The 20005-nt window shown below is 39.7% G+C and overlaps 1 protein-coding gene across 1 annotated transcript in view; it reads left to right on the top strand.

The window, feature by feature from the left end:
* Window positions 1–20005, top strand: part of ctnna2 (catenin (cadherin-associated protein), alpha 2) — a 337796-nt gene that overhangs the window by 293954 nt on the left and 23837 nt on the right. Inside the window, exons 10-12 of the mRNA XM_065958018.1 lie at window positions 7829–7921; window positions 9109–9265; window positions 10090–10290. Of these exons, the coding sequence (XP_065814090.1) occupies window positions 7829–7921; window positions 9109–9265; window positions 10090–10290 (451 nt within the window). The remainder of the gene's footprint in view (window positions 1–7828; window positions 7922–9108; window positions 9266–10089; window positions 10291–20005) is intronic.

The following is a 20005-nucleotide window of genomic DNA, read 5'->3' as shown; positions in this document are numbered from 1 at the left end:
TAATATGTATATCATATGATTTGAATGAATGGAAAAAAAGCAAACAGATCATAGTCCTTGCATGCAAATGGAAGCAAACCAGACACACATAAATATAATTTTATTAAAACTTCTAATAGGTCATTCAGGAATTTTAGGCCTCTTAAAAAAAACATAAATACGCTAACATAAAGAGTATGTTTTTAAGGGGCACAAATGTGAGTATCAAGGCATCCAAGAGGGTTCCTAACATGTGCTTAATCAACATATCAATCTTATTGTAGCTTGTAAGTGTGGCATCTTTACATTCTATGTAAAAAAAAAACCACAAGGTTCTTACTTTAAGAGCATTCAAGGTCTCAGTGAAGTGTTTTTTTTTTTTTTTTAAATCTGTCTTAATTCTGGTGTTTCCAGGCAACATAAAGTGGAAGTTACAGTTTCATAAGCTTTGCCAAAATAGCCCCTAAAATAGAATTTTCCGAGAATCTCTTAATGTTTGTTTTTCTTCTTAAAAGATCTTTAAACTGCTTGATCCATGTGTTCGGAGGCTGTAGAGTACAGTATTGATGCTCATATGATAGGACCAAAATACAAATGCAGCGTATAAGCCTGGAGAAGAGAGCGGAAGCTGAACGTAACCCGCTGAGGAGCTGTGTTAAACACAACGCTGGATTATTCCTGCAAAAGTTCTTTTGCAGTGAAAGAAACTCATGGCATATATAACTATAATTGATGTAGTCGAGTGTACTGTCCGTTTTTTCCCCTCCTGACTTCCTCTGCACTGTCTTAACATCAGCATATTAGCCACGCACACACCTCGAAGTGGTTTTAATGTTAACATTTTGCATAACTGGATGTTTACTAATGTGGAAGCCGCTAACTTCAAAGTTCATTGACCGTATGGAATCAGGTCAGTGAACTTTCATGTTGCTATCAAGGGACCTTTGTGAATGTCTTAACCTGATTTCTTCACACACCTTTGCCACTTACTGTTAAGCGTTACAGAATGAGCACCCTGGTTATACAACCATTAACATACACAAGTGAAAACTCTTTTTTCTGTTTGGTTTTACCAACATACAGTACTTACTGATATTATTATCGTCACATTGGTATACATTTATTTTATTTGTAGATTCTGTATTCCAATAGGCAATTCTGTTCAAGCATCCATCCCATCCATCCATTAACTAAAACACTTTTCCCATTCGGGGTCGAATGGAGGCTGGAGCCAATCCCAGCTTCTCATTGGGCGAGAGGCGGGGTACATCCTGGACTTTTTCACCAGTCAATCACAGGGCTAGCATATGGAGACATACAAGCAGCCACACTCACATTCAAACCTACAGGCAATTTTAGAGTCACCAATTAACCTAACCAGCATGTCTTTGGATTGCGGGAGGAAACTGGAGTACCTGGAAAGAACCCACACATGTACAGGGAGAACATGCAAACTCCACACAGAGTGGGATTCAAACCAGGAACCTTCTCGCTGTGACGCAACAGCGCTAACCACTGAATCACCGTGCAGCCCTTGAAGCATTCATGCGAATCTTACTCAACACTAAATCCGCTGGCTGCCATGTTTGGCACATCCCACACTCCCCGACAAACTCATGATGGACACCTTGACAGTCTTATTCAGTCTCTACTACAAGAACTCTTCAACATTTTCCTCTTCTATACGGCTTATGACTCCATGCTAATAATCATGTACTTTAAGGTCTGACAGCTGCTAAAAATGGTGAGCATTAATGCAGAAGCCTTCACATGAGATTGTGATGGATTCTTTCCTACACTATTATATATCTTCTCTCTGGAACTCTCTATAGCTATTACGAAGACACGATATAGTTCAGTAGATCATTTGTCCGAGGCTCTGGAGAAAGTAGAATTTAGTTATATAACTCAAACTGTGCAGTTATGTAACATCTTCTTTTACAATGTTCAGGTGAACATACTCTGCTAGACCTGAGACATGATCTGTGTCATTGGCACACCCTTAAACTTCGATTAATAGCCGGGTCTTTTATTTACTTCAGTCTATGAAATGACCCTTCCTATATTTGGGACAGGCGTCAATTTGAGACGGGCTTTTTATTATTTTTAAACAAACTCGTGCACAGCAAAGATGGGAAAGACTATAAAATTGTAATTTTACACCAGAACGAATGTAACGGTGTTCAAAATTAGCACATCAATAAACAAACTAAATAAATCCCTTATTTGATTTGTATTTGAACGCAGCATGTAAACCTGCTTCATGTACACATACGAGCATTATTTTGTTTTTTTGACAGATGTTTTAGTGAATCTTCGTTTCATTTTTGAGTCGTTCTGCTTTTTATCCTTGTTTGTGATCCACAAACTATTTCAACACTATATTCCTGGGGGCCTCTGATTGAGACCTGCCTTTATATGTCAAAATGTGCAGCTACACCAGGCTAGTAAAAAAGACTGGGCCTTAAAGTGGGGGGGTGGGGCTTTTTATTAGAAGTTTTACGGTAAACATTTGTAGGCGTTGCTTGGTTCATTTGTTATATATCTGTTCTTCGTTTTCTTTTTGCTGCCTCTTTGTTATCTTTAAATTGACTTTACATTTAAATGTTGACATTAATATTATGAATTAATCACTCAGGTGCCAATTGGGAGGGGAGCGGATTTAGGACCAAACGAAAACTTGATTCATGAAGAGACTCTTCCTATTGTCTTCTCTTATATTTGATTTAACCTCCATTGTTTAAAATAAAACATTTAATAACACAGAAGCTTATTACTGCCACTTATTATTACTATTATTATTAAAGGTAAATATGGCTGAGCTGTTGGACCATGTACTGGAGTCTATTATAAAGATTTCTTTTCTCAATATTTCGGGCAGTGTAAATAATGAGAGCTGTTGTTCTAGCCTGTGTGGTAGAAGCTACATCTGTATGCACATAGCTGATGAAGCAGGAGTCTGCAGGGGTGCGGGGGAGACAGTGTGTGGAGGAGTCGAGGACTGTATCCCAGTCAGCAACATATTAGTGGACCTGTCACTTAGTAAACAGTGACTTAAACTCATTTCCATTCTGAGTTAGTGTAGAGTGTAGAGAGAACTACTGAGTGCATTAGAGTCACTCACAATTTGGGTCCACTTTGTCTCTCAGGCGAGGGTGGGTGTGTTAGGGTGGAGGAAAAAAAAAAAAGGTAGCAGAGGGAGCAATTAAGCTGTAATCTGTAATCAAAATGACTCACAAACCCGTCGCCTACTTTCAGATTTTGTCGTAGCAACAGCGAGCGAAAGAAAGTCGTTTTAGCTTGTCTGCTAGACTTTATTAATTTTCAAAATGAAGTTCGGGATAATGTACAAATTACAGTTTAATTCAACCACATCCACTGCTTCTTTGTCACTTACTGTGAGAAAGAACGCAATATTTCCCCTCTGAAGGGAAATCATCTTACACAATTTATGATGATGTCAGATTTATTGTTCTGAACATGTTTATTCCATCATTAAAGAACTGCCTTCATCTGAAAAAGATCCAAGTGGTGCATAGACATTAGAGCCATTATCATGCTGAACATGCTCACAAAACTATCGCCTTTGTTTTCCACATTTTTCTTTTTTAACACACTGCAAGGTCTGACTTGCCTTTTGATGTCGCTGCAAGCCCGGTGGGCATCCTTCCTGCAGGCAATGCGCACTTCACTTCCTTAATAGGGATTGATTTTCAAAGGCGTGTTTTATAGTCACTCACTGGAGGTCGTCAACTCCTGCTGCTTAATACTCCCTATAGACTCGAGCGTCACACAACCTTGACATCTTGTGTTACCCTGATGTCATGCACTTTAACCTGTTTCTGTCACCCTCTGCTCCATACGATGTATGTACAGGCGTTGCAACTGGGAGCTGACAGCTCATGACTTAAACAAATAGAAGTACTCTAGAGGGGGGCAGGCCTGTAATTGTTTCACAGTCTGCATACTGTATTCCCTTGTTTCATGTTCTGCTACATCTATGTTGACAGACATCTTTATTTACCTCGCATTGTGTGTGTGTGTGTGTGTGTGTGTGTGTGTGTGTGTGTGTGTGTGTGTGTGTGTGTGTGTGTGTGTGGGTGCGAGTGCATGCCGAAGCCAAAGAGAGGCGCTGAATAAGAGCAGTGAGAGATTCTGGTTGTTTTTGGTGCATTAGAACGAGATAAAACACGACCCTGTGGCCCCCGACAACACCATCCCTGCACGGGTAAACATCCAGATGACAGACTTTTAATAGAACAAAGTGCTCCCATCTTACATCGCATAACATGAAATGTCAGCCCCACTGATTGCCTCTCTGACAGCCATTCTTCTACACCTGTTCCTTCAATGGACTTGGCGTTTAAATCCAGCATGTTGGCTGGCACTGTCTCTGTAACTCGTTTCACTGAGTTACAAACTAGACGGGAGATTTGTTTAGTGCATAGCTGCTTGATATGGCTGTCGAAATTGGTGGGATTTTCTGAGAGGGAGTCTTCTTCTAGCACATATTTTCTGTTCTTTGGCATAGTCAGTCATGTGTTCACTCAAGCCAAAATGATCAACAACTCCTAAAAAGCAGAAAGTTCAAGGCCTGAAATAAGAACTATGGCAGCTGAACACCAAAAAGAAGAATTATGAGATGACATGGAGACAAACTGATCCCATTTAATTGTACAAAGACATTGATTAATGGCGACTAAAATGATCTTATTTTATGTATTACCATCCTCTGCGCTTTTATGGATGATTTGAGGTCCTCAGTAACAGCCCTCTGCCTTAAAAAAAAAAAAAATAACAGGGAAAAATGACACCATCAGATCTATTTTCAGTTACTCAGCTCCATTTAGGTGATTTAGATTGCATACATGAGAATGCCCATCTTCCCGGCTGCAGTGGAAACCTTCATCAAATTAGAATTGAAGTGATTATCCCGGGCAGAGCAAAAGAACAAAATCGATAGTTCTTTGTTCGGGGCTAAAATGAAGAATGGGCATTCAGCAGGGATCGCTCTCTCTCTCTCTTGCTCCTTTGCTCTTGCTCTCTCTCTCTCTCTCTCTCTCTCTCTCCCACACAGAGGAGCACAAACACAAAAACACACACGTCTGTAAATCGCATATTCGGTTCCAACATCCTTGACCATATCAGCATTAGGTTTGCGTGTTGTAGTCTCAAACCTTCTGTCTTAGTTTTTCCCTCTTCTCTTTGGAAAAAAAAAAAAAAAAAAATCAAAGCTCAAAGGAGAGGCACTTCCTTAGATAATTGCAATTAGTAGTTTTGGCTGGAGTGTTGCAGCATTGGCCCTAGCCCAGCTCTGTGTGTTTGGATAGGATGGAGTGGGCTTGCTGGGCATGTTTCCAACCTCCAGAACGCCCTCTGCCCCTTTGCCTCACATGGGCCCACTGAAGCAGTCAGAAAGCCGCTGGGCCTGAGCAGAACTAGAGGAAAGAAACTTTGTACAGGAATACAGACAGAGACAGGAGATTCTTTCTTACGGTCACGTAGTGCAATTGTACAGTAATTGGAGAAAGAGATAAAATAACAAAAAGTGCCGCACCTTTGTCCTATTCCTTGAGAGCCTTGTATCTCAAGGAGACACAGGAAATAACACATCAAAGCTTTGTTATTTGTGGAAAGTTTCAGCGGTAAAAGTGCCCACAAACCAAGAACAGAAACACCATGCCACAAACTTTCTCAAAAACAGGTCCTTTATCTGTGTAATGTTGATGTGTTCATTCAGGATTAATGGGTAAAATCAAGAGTTTTAGAAGCCAATGTAATGGAAAGTGCTGCTTTATTGTACAATGATCAGAAAAACCAAAGCAATGCTTCCTCCAGCTTTAACCCGCTAGAGAAAAAGGAGAATCAAATTGAAACGCTATAATGGCTTAAATTGGAGCCATTTTCTTTACTACGAGTGTTTTGCAGACGCTTGGCAGATTTAACTTCAAATTCACTTTGCAAGCACAAGTAGGAGATTGCAAACATGCCACCTCTTAATATAGGTTCTGCAGAATTCTCTGCATGCTTTATTGTTATATAAGACAGTAAGTGAGTGCGTGGAGCTGAAATTATGCTGGAGTTGTCCCTTAAATTGAGCTGCATATGTTTTTTTCTTAAACCCTCTACCAGCAGCCACTTATGTTTATGTGAAACACGAAGTCTCAATCACACTCTGTTATTCTCTCTCTCTAACAGACACACACACACACACACACACACACACACACACACACACACACACACACACACACACACACTCACACACACACACACAGTGCTTCACATAAAGGACTGCAATCCATCAACGTGCTCATTGCTGTCATGAGTAAAGAGACAGAGCTCTAAGCAAGAGTCCTCAAACACAAATTTGATTTACCTCAATTTAACTCAAACAGTGACATGTGAGCACTAGAAGTGCTAATGCAGGCTGGCACCTTTTGCTGCCAACAGGCATGTGTCTGTTTAGCTCAGTTTCAAAGCCGGTGCTCATGCTGAAAACTGATTTACTTAAGGATGGTATCGGATTATACAGGGTCTGAAGTTATGAAAATTAGCTGTGAAGTGCAGTGATACTGTGGAGGAATATGACGACTTCATGTGGGAATACAGCAGACTCCATGTGTTTCTGTCAGAGAGGAATTGTGACTTATTTTTGTACGGCTTTATTGTTCTTCGCCTGTCACATTTTATTTCAAAGTTCACCTGAATGAAACAATCAAATTTGATGGATTAAAAAAAATAGCTTTTAATTAATACATCTTGAGGAAATGAATGTATGTCTGTGCCAAATTAAGTCTAAATTAGAATTTAAAAAAATGACAGGATATACCTAAACTCTTATATACTCTTAAATAAAGAAGTCAGAACGAAAACATTTGTATCACGACACAGTACAATGCTGGAAAGGCATCCATAAATCTCAGTAAGGGTTGTTTCACACATAAATACCATGTGGCAGCTTAATTTTACAATAAAGCAGCTCTTTCCACCACCGACACCTCTGATGTTTGAGGCATGCTAGTCATGCATCACAGGCATGCTGGAAATGTCAACCTAATGAGTCAGGCTGAAGGCATACATATTGTGTGAACCTGGCCATTTTTGATCAGAATGGATCCAATTGCCTCGCACCAATCGAGCGCTGTTTTCCAACCTGTGCTTTGTTCATGTGCTTCGTCTGTAGTAATTCCAATGCAATCATTAAGAGATATGTACCATCAGGGATCTGCAGGAAAGTATCTGTTGGACTGATGCAACATCTGGATCATCTATGGCTCATCTGCATATTTATTTTTCTGCCTACTGCCAATCACAAAAAGGAAACTGGCAGCTGTGTCATCAGTATTGGCACAATCTTTGTACTCTAATTATGTGTTTGAAAATGAAAAGGGACTAGTTGAGCAGAATCTGATCTTTGGTCCATTTTTCCTTTTCGCTTATTTCATAGAAAATTGTTAAAATGATTTTTCCCCTACAAAAATCACAATATGAAACTAATATAATGTGCCGTGTTTGTATCAATGCAGGTCTTTAAAGAACATTCACATGTCCATATGAAATATTGGGAAAACCCTCATCCCTCGTGAATAAATTGCATATTAATACAAATATATAGATTATATGAGTCATTGATTATTTAGGGTAGAACAATCAATTTTCAACTGAAGCTCAAGATTTTTATTTATGAAACTCAATCTAAGGGTTTCTTTAGATTTCAGTGCTGACCCTCTGTAACTTTTCTGTTTGATGTTGGACATGGACATTTTTTTCTGCCCAGGACCTTCAGGTAACAAGCATTATGCTTTATTTTCCAATAATTATGTTATTTTTTTCTTGTTTCATCAAGGTCGCTAACCTGGCTTGCTCCATCTCCAACAATGAAGAGGGTGTGAAGTTGGTTCGAATGGCAGCGACCCAAATCGACAGCTTATGTCCACAGGTAAGAATGTCAAACAACACTTTCATCCCATAATAGAAAGCTCTCTACATAAGCACTACAGACGTTTGGTAATTATAAACTCTCATAGATGTGCTTCAAATCTGTATCTTTAGAGAGTCATGACAACTGAAACAGCTAGGAACAAAAGAGAGAGAATCCCCATTGGCAGAGAGAGAGGCGGAGCGTTGAATGATGATGTGTAGGTGGACCTTGAAGTGGTGTTTCTCAGGATGCGAGCAAAGGAGGAGGTTGAAATCGATCTGTTGTCGCCAAGGTTAACTGTAGGCCTCATTCACAAGGGACCCAACAAGAGACATGGAGCAGGGCAGCTGAGTGTAAGACTCTGGATCAAATGTGCAGGCCCCACCATGCACACCTGCTGAGACCCACTTACACGCAAAACTTGATAACTTTAGGCATGCTCGACATACAAAGATAAAAAAAAAAAATCTTAATAGAGACAGACTTTGTGACTGGGGAAAAAAGAACAAAGACGGGGTGGAACAAAGAGAAATATTTCCATCTGTTCAGGGTAGAGTCCCTTATCTTCACACAGGCAAACACTCCCCTTAAATACAACCTCAGTAAATGCCACGTCCAGATCAGAGTTTCTCTTTTTGAAACTATATCTAAAACAACAGGGACAAAAAAAAAAAAAACTAAGTGCTATTTCTGGCTAAAGCTGACCTAGTAATGTGCTTAATACTATTGATGTGTGGAGTCTCAGTGGGCTAATCTAAAAATAAAAGGAATAGGGACGTAATTTGCCTCTCTTTTTTTTTCATCATTAAATCATAAAATCCTCTGAAGTGTTGATCGCCTTTGGCACAGAGCCGAATGTTCTATCTTACATGGAGCATACTCTTGAAGTTAAGATTCTTATTTTGGAAAAGATAACCTTGCTCCCTTTAATCTGTGGAAATGAAAAGAATGTAATACATCCATGGACCCCTTTTGGACAACACACATTTATGAACGGTATTTTTTATTTTGTTGTGTTGCTATTTATATTGGTTAAACACTGCATTACATTGTGTGTCTTATACATCCTAAGCTTTTTAGGGGGGGGGGGGGGGGGGGGGGAATTTCACAGCGAGAAGAAAGTCCAGCTTTGTCTTTTAGCATGACATACTTTGTTTTGTGATTACCCGATCTTGTTTAATAATGTTGGCCATTTCCTGTGCCAGGTGATCAACGCCGCTCTCACACTGGCTGCCCGCCCCCAAAGCAAAGTAGCCCAGGACAACATGGACGTTTTCAAGGATCAGTGGGAGAAGCAGGTGCGCATCCTCACCGAGGCTGTGGATGACATCACTTCTGTGGATGACTTCCTTTCTGTGTCAGGTATGAGACCGTACAGCAAGCTTCACTGAATGGCTTATAGAGGACAATCACAAGAGGTTCCTTATTTCTACTCACTCATCCACAAGGTTTCGTTCAGTGACTTGTGGGTCCACCATTGACTTGCAAAATATTTTTTTTGTGGTCAATCCATGTGAGAATAGAATCACAACTTTTATGACGAATAAGAAACCATGACATTAATTTAGAAAAACAACAACAACAACAACAAAAGAGTAAATCAGAGAAAACACAAAGTCAGGGAGCAAGACAAAAGAATCACAAATGGTAATTCCTTTAAGTTGACATGGGGTTTTCTGGGCCTGGTTGGTTGCTAGGTTAGGTTGTGTCCAATGTACAGAGTCTATAGTCCTCCAAGTGGACGGCCCGGGTTAAAGTCCAATCTGTGGCTACTGGGGGGGGGGAGGTTCTTCATTCTGTATGTTTGCATTTTGATTTAAATATTCAAGCTTATCCATAAAGTCTGTCCACTACCAACATTACATTAATTTAGTTCATTCATCTTGATTGGGAAATCCCAAATTCATCTTGATTTGTTGATGATTAAATGGTTATACAATTAAAATTGTATTTGTTCTCAACTTAATATATTTTCACTTAGAACATCTCTTTCAAATACAGGGACAAACATGAATCATAACAATTCATGAATTTGAATAAATATAGTACTAATACTGAAAATATGACTATTCCACGTTGAGGGACACTCAATCGTCCTCCAACCTTTCAAAGATGAAGAGACAGCCTTTAGTCTTGCCGGTTCCATTTACAGCTGTAACTTTATTTATTTTTTTGCCTTTCCCAAGAGAACCACATCCTTGAGGATGTCAACAAATGCGTAATTGCTCTGCAAGAGGGAGATGTGGACACTCTTGACCGAACCGCTGGAGCCATCCGTGGCCGAGCCGCCCGTGTGGTCCACATCATTAATGCCGAGATGGAAAACTACGAACCTGGGGTCTACACTGAGCGTGTGCTGGAGTCCATCAAACTGCTGTCCGAGACTGGTAAGTGAAGTGTACACAGAGCTGGTGTGGAAAACAAAAACAAATGTATCGCAGTTTATTTGTATTATTAAGAAAGTATCCTTCAGCATTGTACTGCGCTTGCATCAAACATGTTGCAGTAAGCCTTAAGCTACTTTCTTTAGGAGTATTACAACACACACACACACACACACACACACACACACACACACACACACACACACACACACACACACACACACACACACACACACACACAAGCGCTTCCATTAGCTTTCCAGTCTGGTCAGTGACCTACAGACACACCTTAATTGCCTGGCTGCCCAGCGTCCCACAGTGTGGATCAGTGTTTTGGCTCTAACACAAACCCTGGACGCCACCTGTTCACTCCTCTGCCACTCTTGCCTCTGATCCATATCTCATCTGGTATTTTTTTCTCGGTCACAGTGTGTCACAGCACATTCCAGGAGAACGGAGTTTATCCTTGTGGCAGACCAAACTCAGGGCCAACACATGTTTAGTACAAACTATATACTTCTCACAGTATATAAGGTGTAAGCAGGAGAAGTGAGAGCTCTCCAACACTCTAAACTTAAAGTGGTGCTTAGTGTGGACTGTTTTATTTGCTTAGTTTACACAAAACGTACTCTTCTGAACATTGAGGTTTTCTTGGTTTTCAAGCCTTTTAGGCCTCAGGAACAACATGTTATCTAACAGCATGTGACACTGAGTGAGTTAAGCCCATTCCTGCTTAATTTTCCTTTCATATTGCATTCTTTGTATGCAACATTTAGGTTTCCTGTGAAGTCCTTTACCCCTAGTAGCACTAAAAGGCCATTTCTGATTTAGTTTTACCCCAACACATAAAAAAAAAAGCATGCACATGCAAAAACATTCGCAAATCATGCGATGGAAAAACCTACAAATAGGGCGGCTGTGGCTCAGTTGGTAGAGTCAGTCGTCTCTCAACTGGAAGGTCAGGGGTTCAATCCCCAGCTCGTGCAGCAACATGTCCGATGTGTCCTTTAGACGTAAAGACGCTTTGAGTAGTCACAAGAAAAGGGCTGTACTAGCTCAAGTCCAGTTACTATTTACCAAATAATGTCATACTTTAATACAAATCTCAGCCATTAATGGCAGCAGTAACGTGCCAACATTAGTATAAATGCATTTAAGAAGACAAGTAAACATAGATATTCATGAAAAAAGTTTGATTTATGATTGTTTAATATAAAACATAAATCAGTTAAGTAATGGTTTCATGATGAAGTATTTTCACTAAACTTATTTGTTTAAGCTAAAGTATGCAGTCAGTGCATTTTACTGAATAAGTGTTCAACAAAATATTGCCTTTTGTTGGTTTACAAGAAAACTCCAGAGGGTAACTCTAAACTCTTTACTTAGGAGATCATCAAATCAAATCACTTTCAGTATTGATTTCATTGGTAATACTTTGTAACATTGAATTATTTCTACTGTAAATCTACAGCCTATCATTTTTTTGCTGTTATAAAATAAAAGTAACAGGGACAGAAATGTCACGCTTACAACAATAACAGCTGTTTATTAACACTACAAGCAGTCAGATGACCAAACCAAAATAGAGTCATGCTACACCTGACTGGAAGCCGAGACTTCACACTGATAACACCAATCCCTGAGTTGGTCTTGGTACTTGAACAAATCTGGAGAGCCAGGAGTCCCTAAGCTGTCTCTCTGGGGTTTTCCAGCACACAGGTATCAGTTCTTTAGGTAAAGGAAGTGTGCGGGAACATTCACAGCCCATTGAAGTTAAGTTGAGTCAAGTATGTAGAATTTTTTTTTTTTTTCAGTAGCCAGAACATACAGCTGCTGTAATCCTCGAGGGAGACGACTTGTGTAAATCAGTCAGCAACTGCACCACTTGAAGCCAAACTTCACAGTGAGCCTTTGATACAGTTTAAGGTTGTGAAGCTTCTACCTAGATTGGTGGCTTTTAGTAGAGTCATTTTTAAAAGCTGAGCAGGAGAGAGAAGGTGGGGGCTTCTGTCAGAGTACAAAATCAGAGAGCAAGGCTGTGGATATTTCCTGGAGTTCGAAAGAACCAGTGCAGACCCAGTGCAAAACAAAACCTTGAAAAAATGTCTGCACAAAATATTTCTTCCTTGATTTCCTAGTCTGGTTTTGCACTGGTTGAGTTACAACTGTGTACAACCTTGTAAAACACTGGTGGTGCAAAGATTGAGCGGTCTGTGCACTTTTTTGTATTAATGCAGGCTTGTTCCAGGTTACATGTTACTGTCCATTGTGTTCAGAAAGTCTAAAGACAAGAGAGAACAAACAGTCTGATGGTGTCTCAATTTTCCTGAGAAACATTTGTTTGCTGTATGAAATAGCTCCTTGAATCAATTAGAGGTAGACAGTAACGCCTTTAAAAAAGTGCACCATTATGAAAAGAGCACAAGCAGAAACATCAGGATAAAAGCAAAGAGGTCATTTATTCTGTCCATCCCTCCCCAGGTTTCTTTCTCTTCCATTAGAGGCCATTTAGCGAGGCACTATATCTATTGTTTCGCTTGTTACTTTCATCTGCGAGGATAATTGGGAGACACAATCAGCTCCCCTCACTGCTAGCTGCTAAGTCAAAAACAGCATTAGGTGAGACACATGTTTACACAGCCATCTGTCTGTTCTGATGCTTCCCTCCAACATAATGGACGACACACAGTCCTACTTATATGGTATCATAAGCACATTCTTATCCTCACTGCATAATTCAACATGCCTAATTGGTGTAATTAATTGATGAGGTACAGCAGCAGTATCTCGTGGACACTTAGGGTCAGTTTTATATGACCATAATCTTGTCACAAATGAAGACTTTATAATAGTGCTGCAGTTTTATTAATCCTCCATGGCGTTTGGAGCTTGTTATAAGAGTCAGCAAGAAGCATCATGTCAGCCCTACTGTGAGCAACAAATCTGAATCTGTCGATGTTGCTGCTTCATGTTGATCGCCCACTGAATTTTCTTTCCAATGTTTTTTTTTCTGTTTTGTTTTTTTAAGAATTCACATCATAATATCAAGCTCCAACTGCGTATAATTGAAAGACGCCCAGACAGATTCTTTATAGGAAACAGTAATAACGTAAGAAAAACTGCCTTGGATGCACAGTTTACCTTTCTTTCATAACACAGTTTTACATATTTACATGTGCAGCAGCTGAAAGCAACATTCACCTGACAAGATGAGATCAGTGTACAGAGGACTTTCTTTTTCTATGAGACTCTGTTAAATAACTCCATTCCCTTTCAAACTCCATACATATTCCTACATGTGATTTTCTTTACACAGTAAGGTTTTAAATGAGAAACTCATTCTACAGTACATAAATGAATGGCAAAAGTGAAACATTGCCAACAGCAGTCCTCATGGATTTTTTCAACCACCCACACATTAAGGTACCCTACAGTGCTTTTACAGCTAACCTTGGAACCTTTTAAAACTACACCATTGGCTACATTAACAAGGAAAATGCACCTCCTTGCCCTCATCTTTAATATAGAATTTCACTTGCAAGATTGTTACAGTTTAAACAGAATGAACAAAATGAAAACAGATGTGCCACGCGGTGCCACAAGTGCAGCAAATCCAGAAGCCACGAACATGCTGCCTGTGTCCAATCTTGACTTCCTTTTCATAAAAGTTATACTAAAAGGAATATGCTGTCTCTACAGGCAAAACCAGGAAGTGATTTTCAAAATTCTTACAAATGTATTAGCTGAACCAAATTTAACCCCGGTGCCACCTTCATGAAATCACTTCTACAGCTTCAGGCTTTTCTTTGAATTAAGACTGATTATTTGTATGAGTGATTTTTTTTTGTTTGTATTTGATGTTTTATATTTAAAAAAAAGAAAAATCATGCCAATTGTGAAAACCCATTTCAATTGGAACAGCTTTCCACTGAATACTGGGCAGAAGTTCACTTATTTCACTGACTGTCAATGCCAGATTTTGCAGGTCCAAAGAAAAAGAACATTGGTGGCACAAAAGCACAAGAAAGTATCCAATGTGAGTTGACTTCTGTCGTTAGTGCAGAATATTGGAGCCCCAAACTCGAGAGTTAGTTAAGTGATTCATTTATCTGCTCCTCCTCCTCCTCCCAAAAAGAAAACCAGAGCCAGTCATTAAGATCTTCCTAACAATACCATCCTTTGGACAAAGTCAGGCGTGTAAACCTTACCAGGCATTAAACATAGAGTTACCACATTGTCACATTTAACTAGTAATTTGTGACATTTACCCCTCTTGGCTTGGTTGTGTTTTTTTTTTCCTGCCCTTTTAATTGCTTCTCTTTTTTGCAACATTATGCTGACTGATGTAGTCCATTTAAGACGGTGATGAGAATTGAGTTGGTAGCAAAGGTGTGTTCTTCATAAACAGACTGTATCATTGTAGGGTCAAAAGCACAAACAAAAAAATCACAGCCCACCTTGGTTCATTGCCAGAAACCTTGGCGTCATCATAGAAGCTGACCTTAAGTATCACAACAACCATGTCATTAATGTAAGCAGACCATCTGTCCTTCACCTCAAAAACGTCTCAAAAATGAGGGCCGTCCTGTCACACTCGGACGCTGAAAAACTACTTCATGCATTCATTACAAGCACATTAGACTATTGCAGTACTCTCTTTTCTGGACTCCCCCAAAAGGTCCATTAGATGACTGCAGAATTTGCAGAATTTGCAGAATGCCGCTGCACTTTTTTTTAACCAGGACCAAGAAAACCCTACACATCACACCTTTTCGTAAATCCCTGCACTGGCTTCCAGTGCACACCAGAATTGATTTTAAAATCCCTTTAACTGTTTATAAAGCACTGCATGGCCCTGCCCCAAATTACTTAAAAGAATGGCTCATACCATACAAGCACACAAGAAGCCTTAGATCTTCAATCAGTGGTCTCCTTGTTGGCCCGTGAATAAGATTGAAGGCAGGCGCAGCAGCTTTTATCTTCTACGCTCCAAAAAGGCGTAATGCTCCACCAAACAGAGATGCCCCAACATTTAACTCTTTAGAAAAGAGACTTAAAACCCTTCTCCTTACTGCTGTCTTTTATTAGAATGATCAATCTGTGTTTAAATAATCATACATGTTTAAGTAGGTTGAGCTACTGTGCTTTTAACTGAGCCCCTGTGCACTTTAAATGGCTTGTGCATATCTGCCTGTTTGTGTTTGTTTTAAGACTCATATTTATGTATGACTTATGCTTTATGTATGAAATGTGGACTATATATACATCTTCTTCTTTTTCTTAATATGGCCTGTATGACCTAATTAACCAATCAAAATTGAGCGTTTAAGCTTTATTGTTAACTCAAATAAAAATCAGATGCAGCCGCTCTATCCAATCCCAGCTGTGGTAGGACAATAAACATCTTAATGCTTGAAAAACCAAAAGCAGATGACCTGACAATGGATACACTAGTAAAGAGCACCTGATTTTTCAAAGAAAAGAACTAAGATGGTGTATATACATCCTGTATGCAGCAAATAGGCAAGTCACACTGGCTGCACGGCCTTGAGGAGAACTCCTGTTTTACTCTTTAACGAGCCCTTGTTTCCTTTTGATTGTGTGCGCTAATTGAGACGTTAAGGTTGGGAACCTGCTGTTTTGTTACACCACCATTTCATTGGCCCTGTATTTCTCTTTGATGAAGAGCTGTTGTTTTTCGTCTTCCTATTTCCGTCTTTGCGGTGGCGGTCGGGGGTTTTTAGGGACTACCATGCACATCTGATCTGGGCCATAAAGCACTTATTGATCCTTGTGAACTTTTGCCTCCCTCTCCCCTCAGTCCGCACAGGCCTGACGTCTATGGATTCCAACACACAGTCAGGAAGAAATCTATAGCTGGGGGGAAAGATGATTAAGTGTAACTGAACAAAGGAAAAGGGATATAGGACCACACACTTTTCCGAGGGTACCGAGCCCAATTAACTAGACTCTACCAAAAAATCAATAGCTGTCACCTAGGATTTCACTAAGCGATTTGAGCGGGGATTTTAGTGGAATTCATTGATGTGGTCCCCCTTTTTGTCCTTTTTCTCTGTGTTGTGCATGTTTTAAACAGTTATCTTGGGCCTTTGTGTGTGTTTGTATACCCGCAGCATTTCATGCCAGCCGTGCCCACTTGCCTGTATTTCTGACAGCTGCCGCACCAACAAGAGACGCTCAGATCAGAATTACCTGCACTTTGACCTCGTCTCAATTTGCCCCATCCTTCTTGTTCATACTAGGTGTGGTCAGATATATGGCCGGGCCTTATACAGGCAGCCAAGGTACACAACTCTTGAGTGTAAAGCTGAGCCATAGATTCCTGACAGACAGTCCACACATAGGCCCAGGAATGAAGCGTGTCCTTGAGAGGGAGAAAAATCAATAGCCTAATGGGAAAGTGGTTATGGCTTCTCTCTCTTTTTCCCCCACCTCTCCCTTCTTCTTCTTCCCCGAGACACTTTTTCTGCCCACTAACTCCCTGTGTTTAAACTAATCTGCTCCTCAAAAACGGGACAAATTTTAAAGTCGATCATTAATGTGGTGCCCGGAGAGGGTAGATTAAAAAACTGATATATGGCCTAAGTCAGTGTGCCATTTAGAAAGGCACGCTGGCGTTGCTCCTTGTTATTACATCGGGGCACAGTAAATGGGATTTAGCCAGGGTTTTGCAGTGAGTAATAACACACATGCTCACACTGCCACCCACATGTCATGCCTGTAAATCATTGGATCAAGTGCACTTAAAGAAGTTCAATAGGGACTGAGGGATAAGTAAGGACACTTTACACGGCCAACTTTTGGAATAATAGTTCTGAGGAGCAAACTTTTTGGCTGGCCCAATATTAAGCAACCTACTATAAATATTGAGCCAAGTGCAACAACACAAGAAACATCAGTGTCTGGGGATAAAAAAAAGGAAGCAATTTTTAATTCAGGAGATACTGAATTAGTGCACCTTTATTACTTTATATGGTACAGAGCACAGTTGTTGAACTGGATGAGTCACTCTTTATATTTGTGTCTATTGTTATGATGATGTGGGGGGGGGGGAGACGGGTTTGAGCCAGAATGGCAAACAGATGGCAAACTCATAACCTGCAAGGATGGGAGGTGAGGTCTCTTAATCAGTGCGCAAATAGAGGTGGGAGTTACAGTAGGAGAGAGTGCTGATGAGGAAATTGCTTTGAGAGTAGCAGTGCAGTGTGAGGAGGTCGGAGCAACATTTTAACCAAGGTGAGAGTGAGGAGAGCACAGCAGTAAACAGACTGAAAGCAGAAGCACCAAAGTCCTGATCTCATCACATTTAATTTTCTCTCAGATTTATATACAAGTAAAGGCTGATATCACAGTTTTGTTCTGTGTTACATTAATTATGAAGTGCAACCAGTAAATGTTGAAGCTTTTTAGCTGCTGGATGTTCCAATATGTTACCAGTTAGCTGCAGGCTTTATCTGTTCCGGATAGTGCTGAGGAGGCATGACACATCAGGCCTTTTTTTTTAAATTTTTGCTGAAAAACAGTAATGTTGCTGCGCAAGAGTTGGATTCAACAACATGCGGCTGTAAGTCACGCTGAAGCCCTGTAGACATGAGGGGAACTGTAAGGACATGATCATTCTCTGTGGGTTCATAAGTAGTGACCACTTTCTAAAACAAGTGCTAATTTAATCCATCATCTATTTAAAATGGATCAATGATTCAAAGTGAAATGGTATTTAAAAAGGTCAGTATATACAGCATTTGTCATCCATACATCGCAGTACAATACTGAACAGCCTCACATACTAAATGATCTTATTGATGCTTTGTCATCTTCATGGAATCCATGCTCATATGGGTCTGGCATAAAAACATGTCTAACAGCCCACTTATAGTTGTCCCAAATACTGCAGTACATTACAGTCCAAATGGTTTCAGATCTAGAAGCCAGAACACTGATCACACACAGCCCATGACATAGTAATAACTCAGCCAACTGTTGGACCAGACTAGTCCCATTCTGACTCTAAGCTGGACTCTTAATTAATACAAATCTGCCAAAGTGAGGATTTTTTGTCAATTTCAAACCATAATGTCTGTAAATGGGGGCCTGGGTTCCATTTAAGAAGATTTATTTATTTTTTTAACCCAATAGCCAGAACAGGGCCAGCTATGTGGCTTGTGCTCTAGCTAACCAGATTGGTACAACTTGTCTGTAGTTCATTGCTGTATTTGGGCAGAGTGTAAATGGGGTTTGTATGGACCATTAACAGCACAGATCTGCTTTGCTATGGAAGCTGCAATTCAATATTAAGTCTTCAGCATCTTGTATTAGAGTTTAGCAACAGGATGTTAAAAGTCTGAAAAATTTTTGGCCACAAAATGTGGTGAGGAGGTGAAGCACGAGATTGTTAAAAAGACAAAAGTGATATTTGATATTTTAGGGTTTAATTCAAAGGCTAATATCATCTTTTGTGTGTAAGTGCTCTTGATTTTACTGCGTTGAATGTGTTATGTTAATTAAACGGTCCTAATTAAGTTTTAGCCGTAAAATCTGTGTATCTTGTTCTGTTTGGAGCTGGTTAAACACCTCATAGGGGCCACGCCATCTCTGCTGTGAGGATTTTGAGCATGCATTGTACTTCCATAACTTCTCGCTTTAACTATGCTTAAGCCTAAGGGGTGAAAAAAAATCCATTCCTACATGGTCACATTTAATTCCCTTCATCATTTTTCAACTGGAATGAGTGAAATTGCTCCTTACCATCAGCAACTTTGCTCATTAAGAGCTTGGAGAACATTTAAATATTTCTATTTAAAACGCCTTCCCAGCAATTCCCAAAAGCCTATTTTACGCTTCTCCAGTAAGTGGATTAAACTGAATTAAAAATTAAAAGAAAAAAGGGAGAGACTTTTTGTAGTGCCTTTTATGTTTGGTGAAATATAGCCTGTGTTTTATATCACACAAATAAGTATACTGCAGATACACCTTTAATGCAAGCTGCCTAATTGATTTAGTTTACTCTGCATGAACAAGAGGCAGGAAGTGTGGGGAAGAATAATACAATCGCAAAGTAGGCTTTGACGTGGAGGCTCACCAGCCAACTCCCATGCTTTATTTGTCTTTCCCCTTGTATTAGATTTTTCTTCTCATTGCTTCTTTTTAATCCTCTTACATTTTTTTTTTTTATCTTCCATAAAAATCTACTCTTCTAATATCATCTTAATGCATACTTATTTTTTCTGTGTGCCAAAGCAGCCACATACAGTAAGTTCAAAAAGCAAAAGATTCACTTTCTTTGTCTAAAATCATTCCTAGATATATAACTTAATGACAATTCACAGCAAATAACAGTATAATTGCTGCTGTTTAAAAAGCCCCTGCATATAGATCATGCAGTATACATATGGACTAACCTATTGCGGATGATGACAGCCTGGTTGGCCACAGCCTTTCTAATGATAATTTGCCTCAGCACGGAGTCCATCTAAAAAAAATAAGCCCCACACATTATTCAACCCCACTTTCAATTATTTTACTCAACTTGACATTATGGAGCCAGTTTAATATTCACACATTCATTTTTATTCTTGACCATTGAATGTCTATTCACATTCAGCACAATTCATTTGAACACACAAAGAGCATAAAGCGCTTCCATCGAGCCTGGCTGATTGATACTGACAACAAAACCAACCATTTTTATGGTCAATAG

The sequence above is a fragment of the Labrus bergylta genome, chromosome 1, assembly GCF_963930695.1.
Source record: "Labrus bergylta chromosome 1, fLabBer1.1, whole genome shotgun sequence".
In the NCBI taxonomy this organism is placed as follows: Eukaryota; Metazoa; Chordata; class Actinopteri; order Labriformes; family Labridae; genus Labrus; species Labrus bergylta.
Note: the sequence above shows the minus strand (reverse complement) of the source record. Positions and strands in the feature narration are given on the sequence as shown.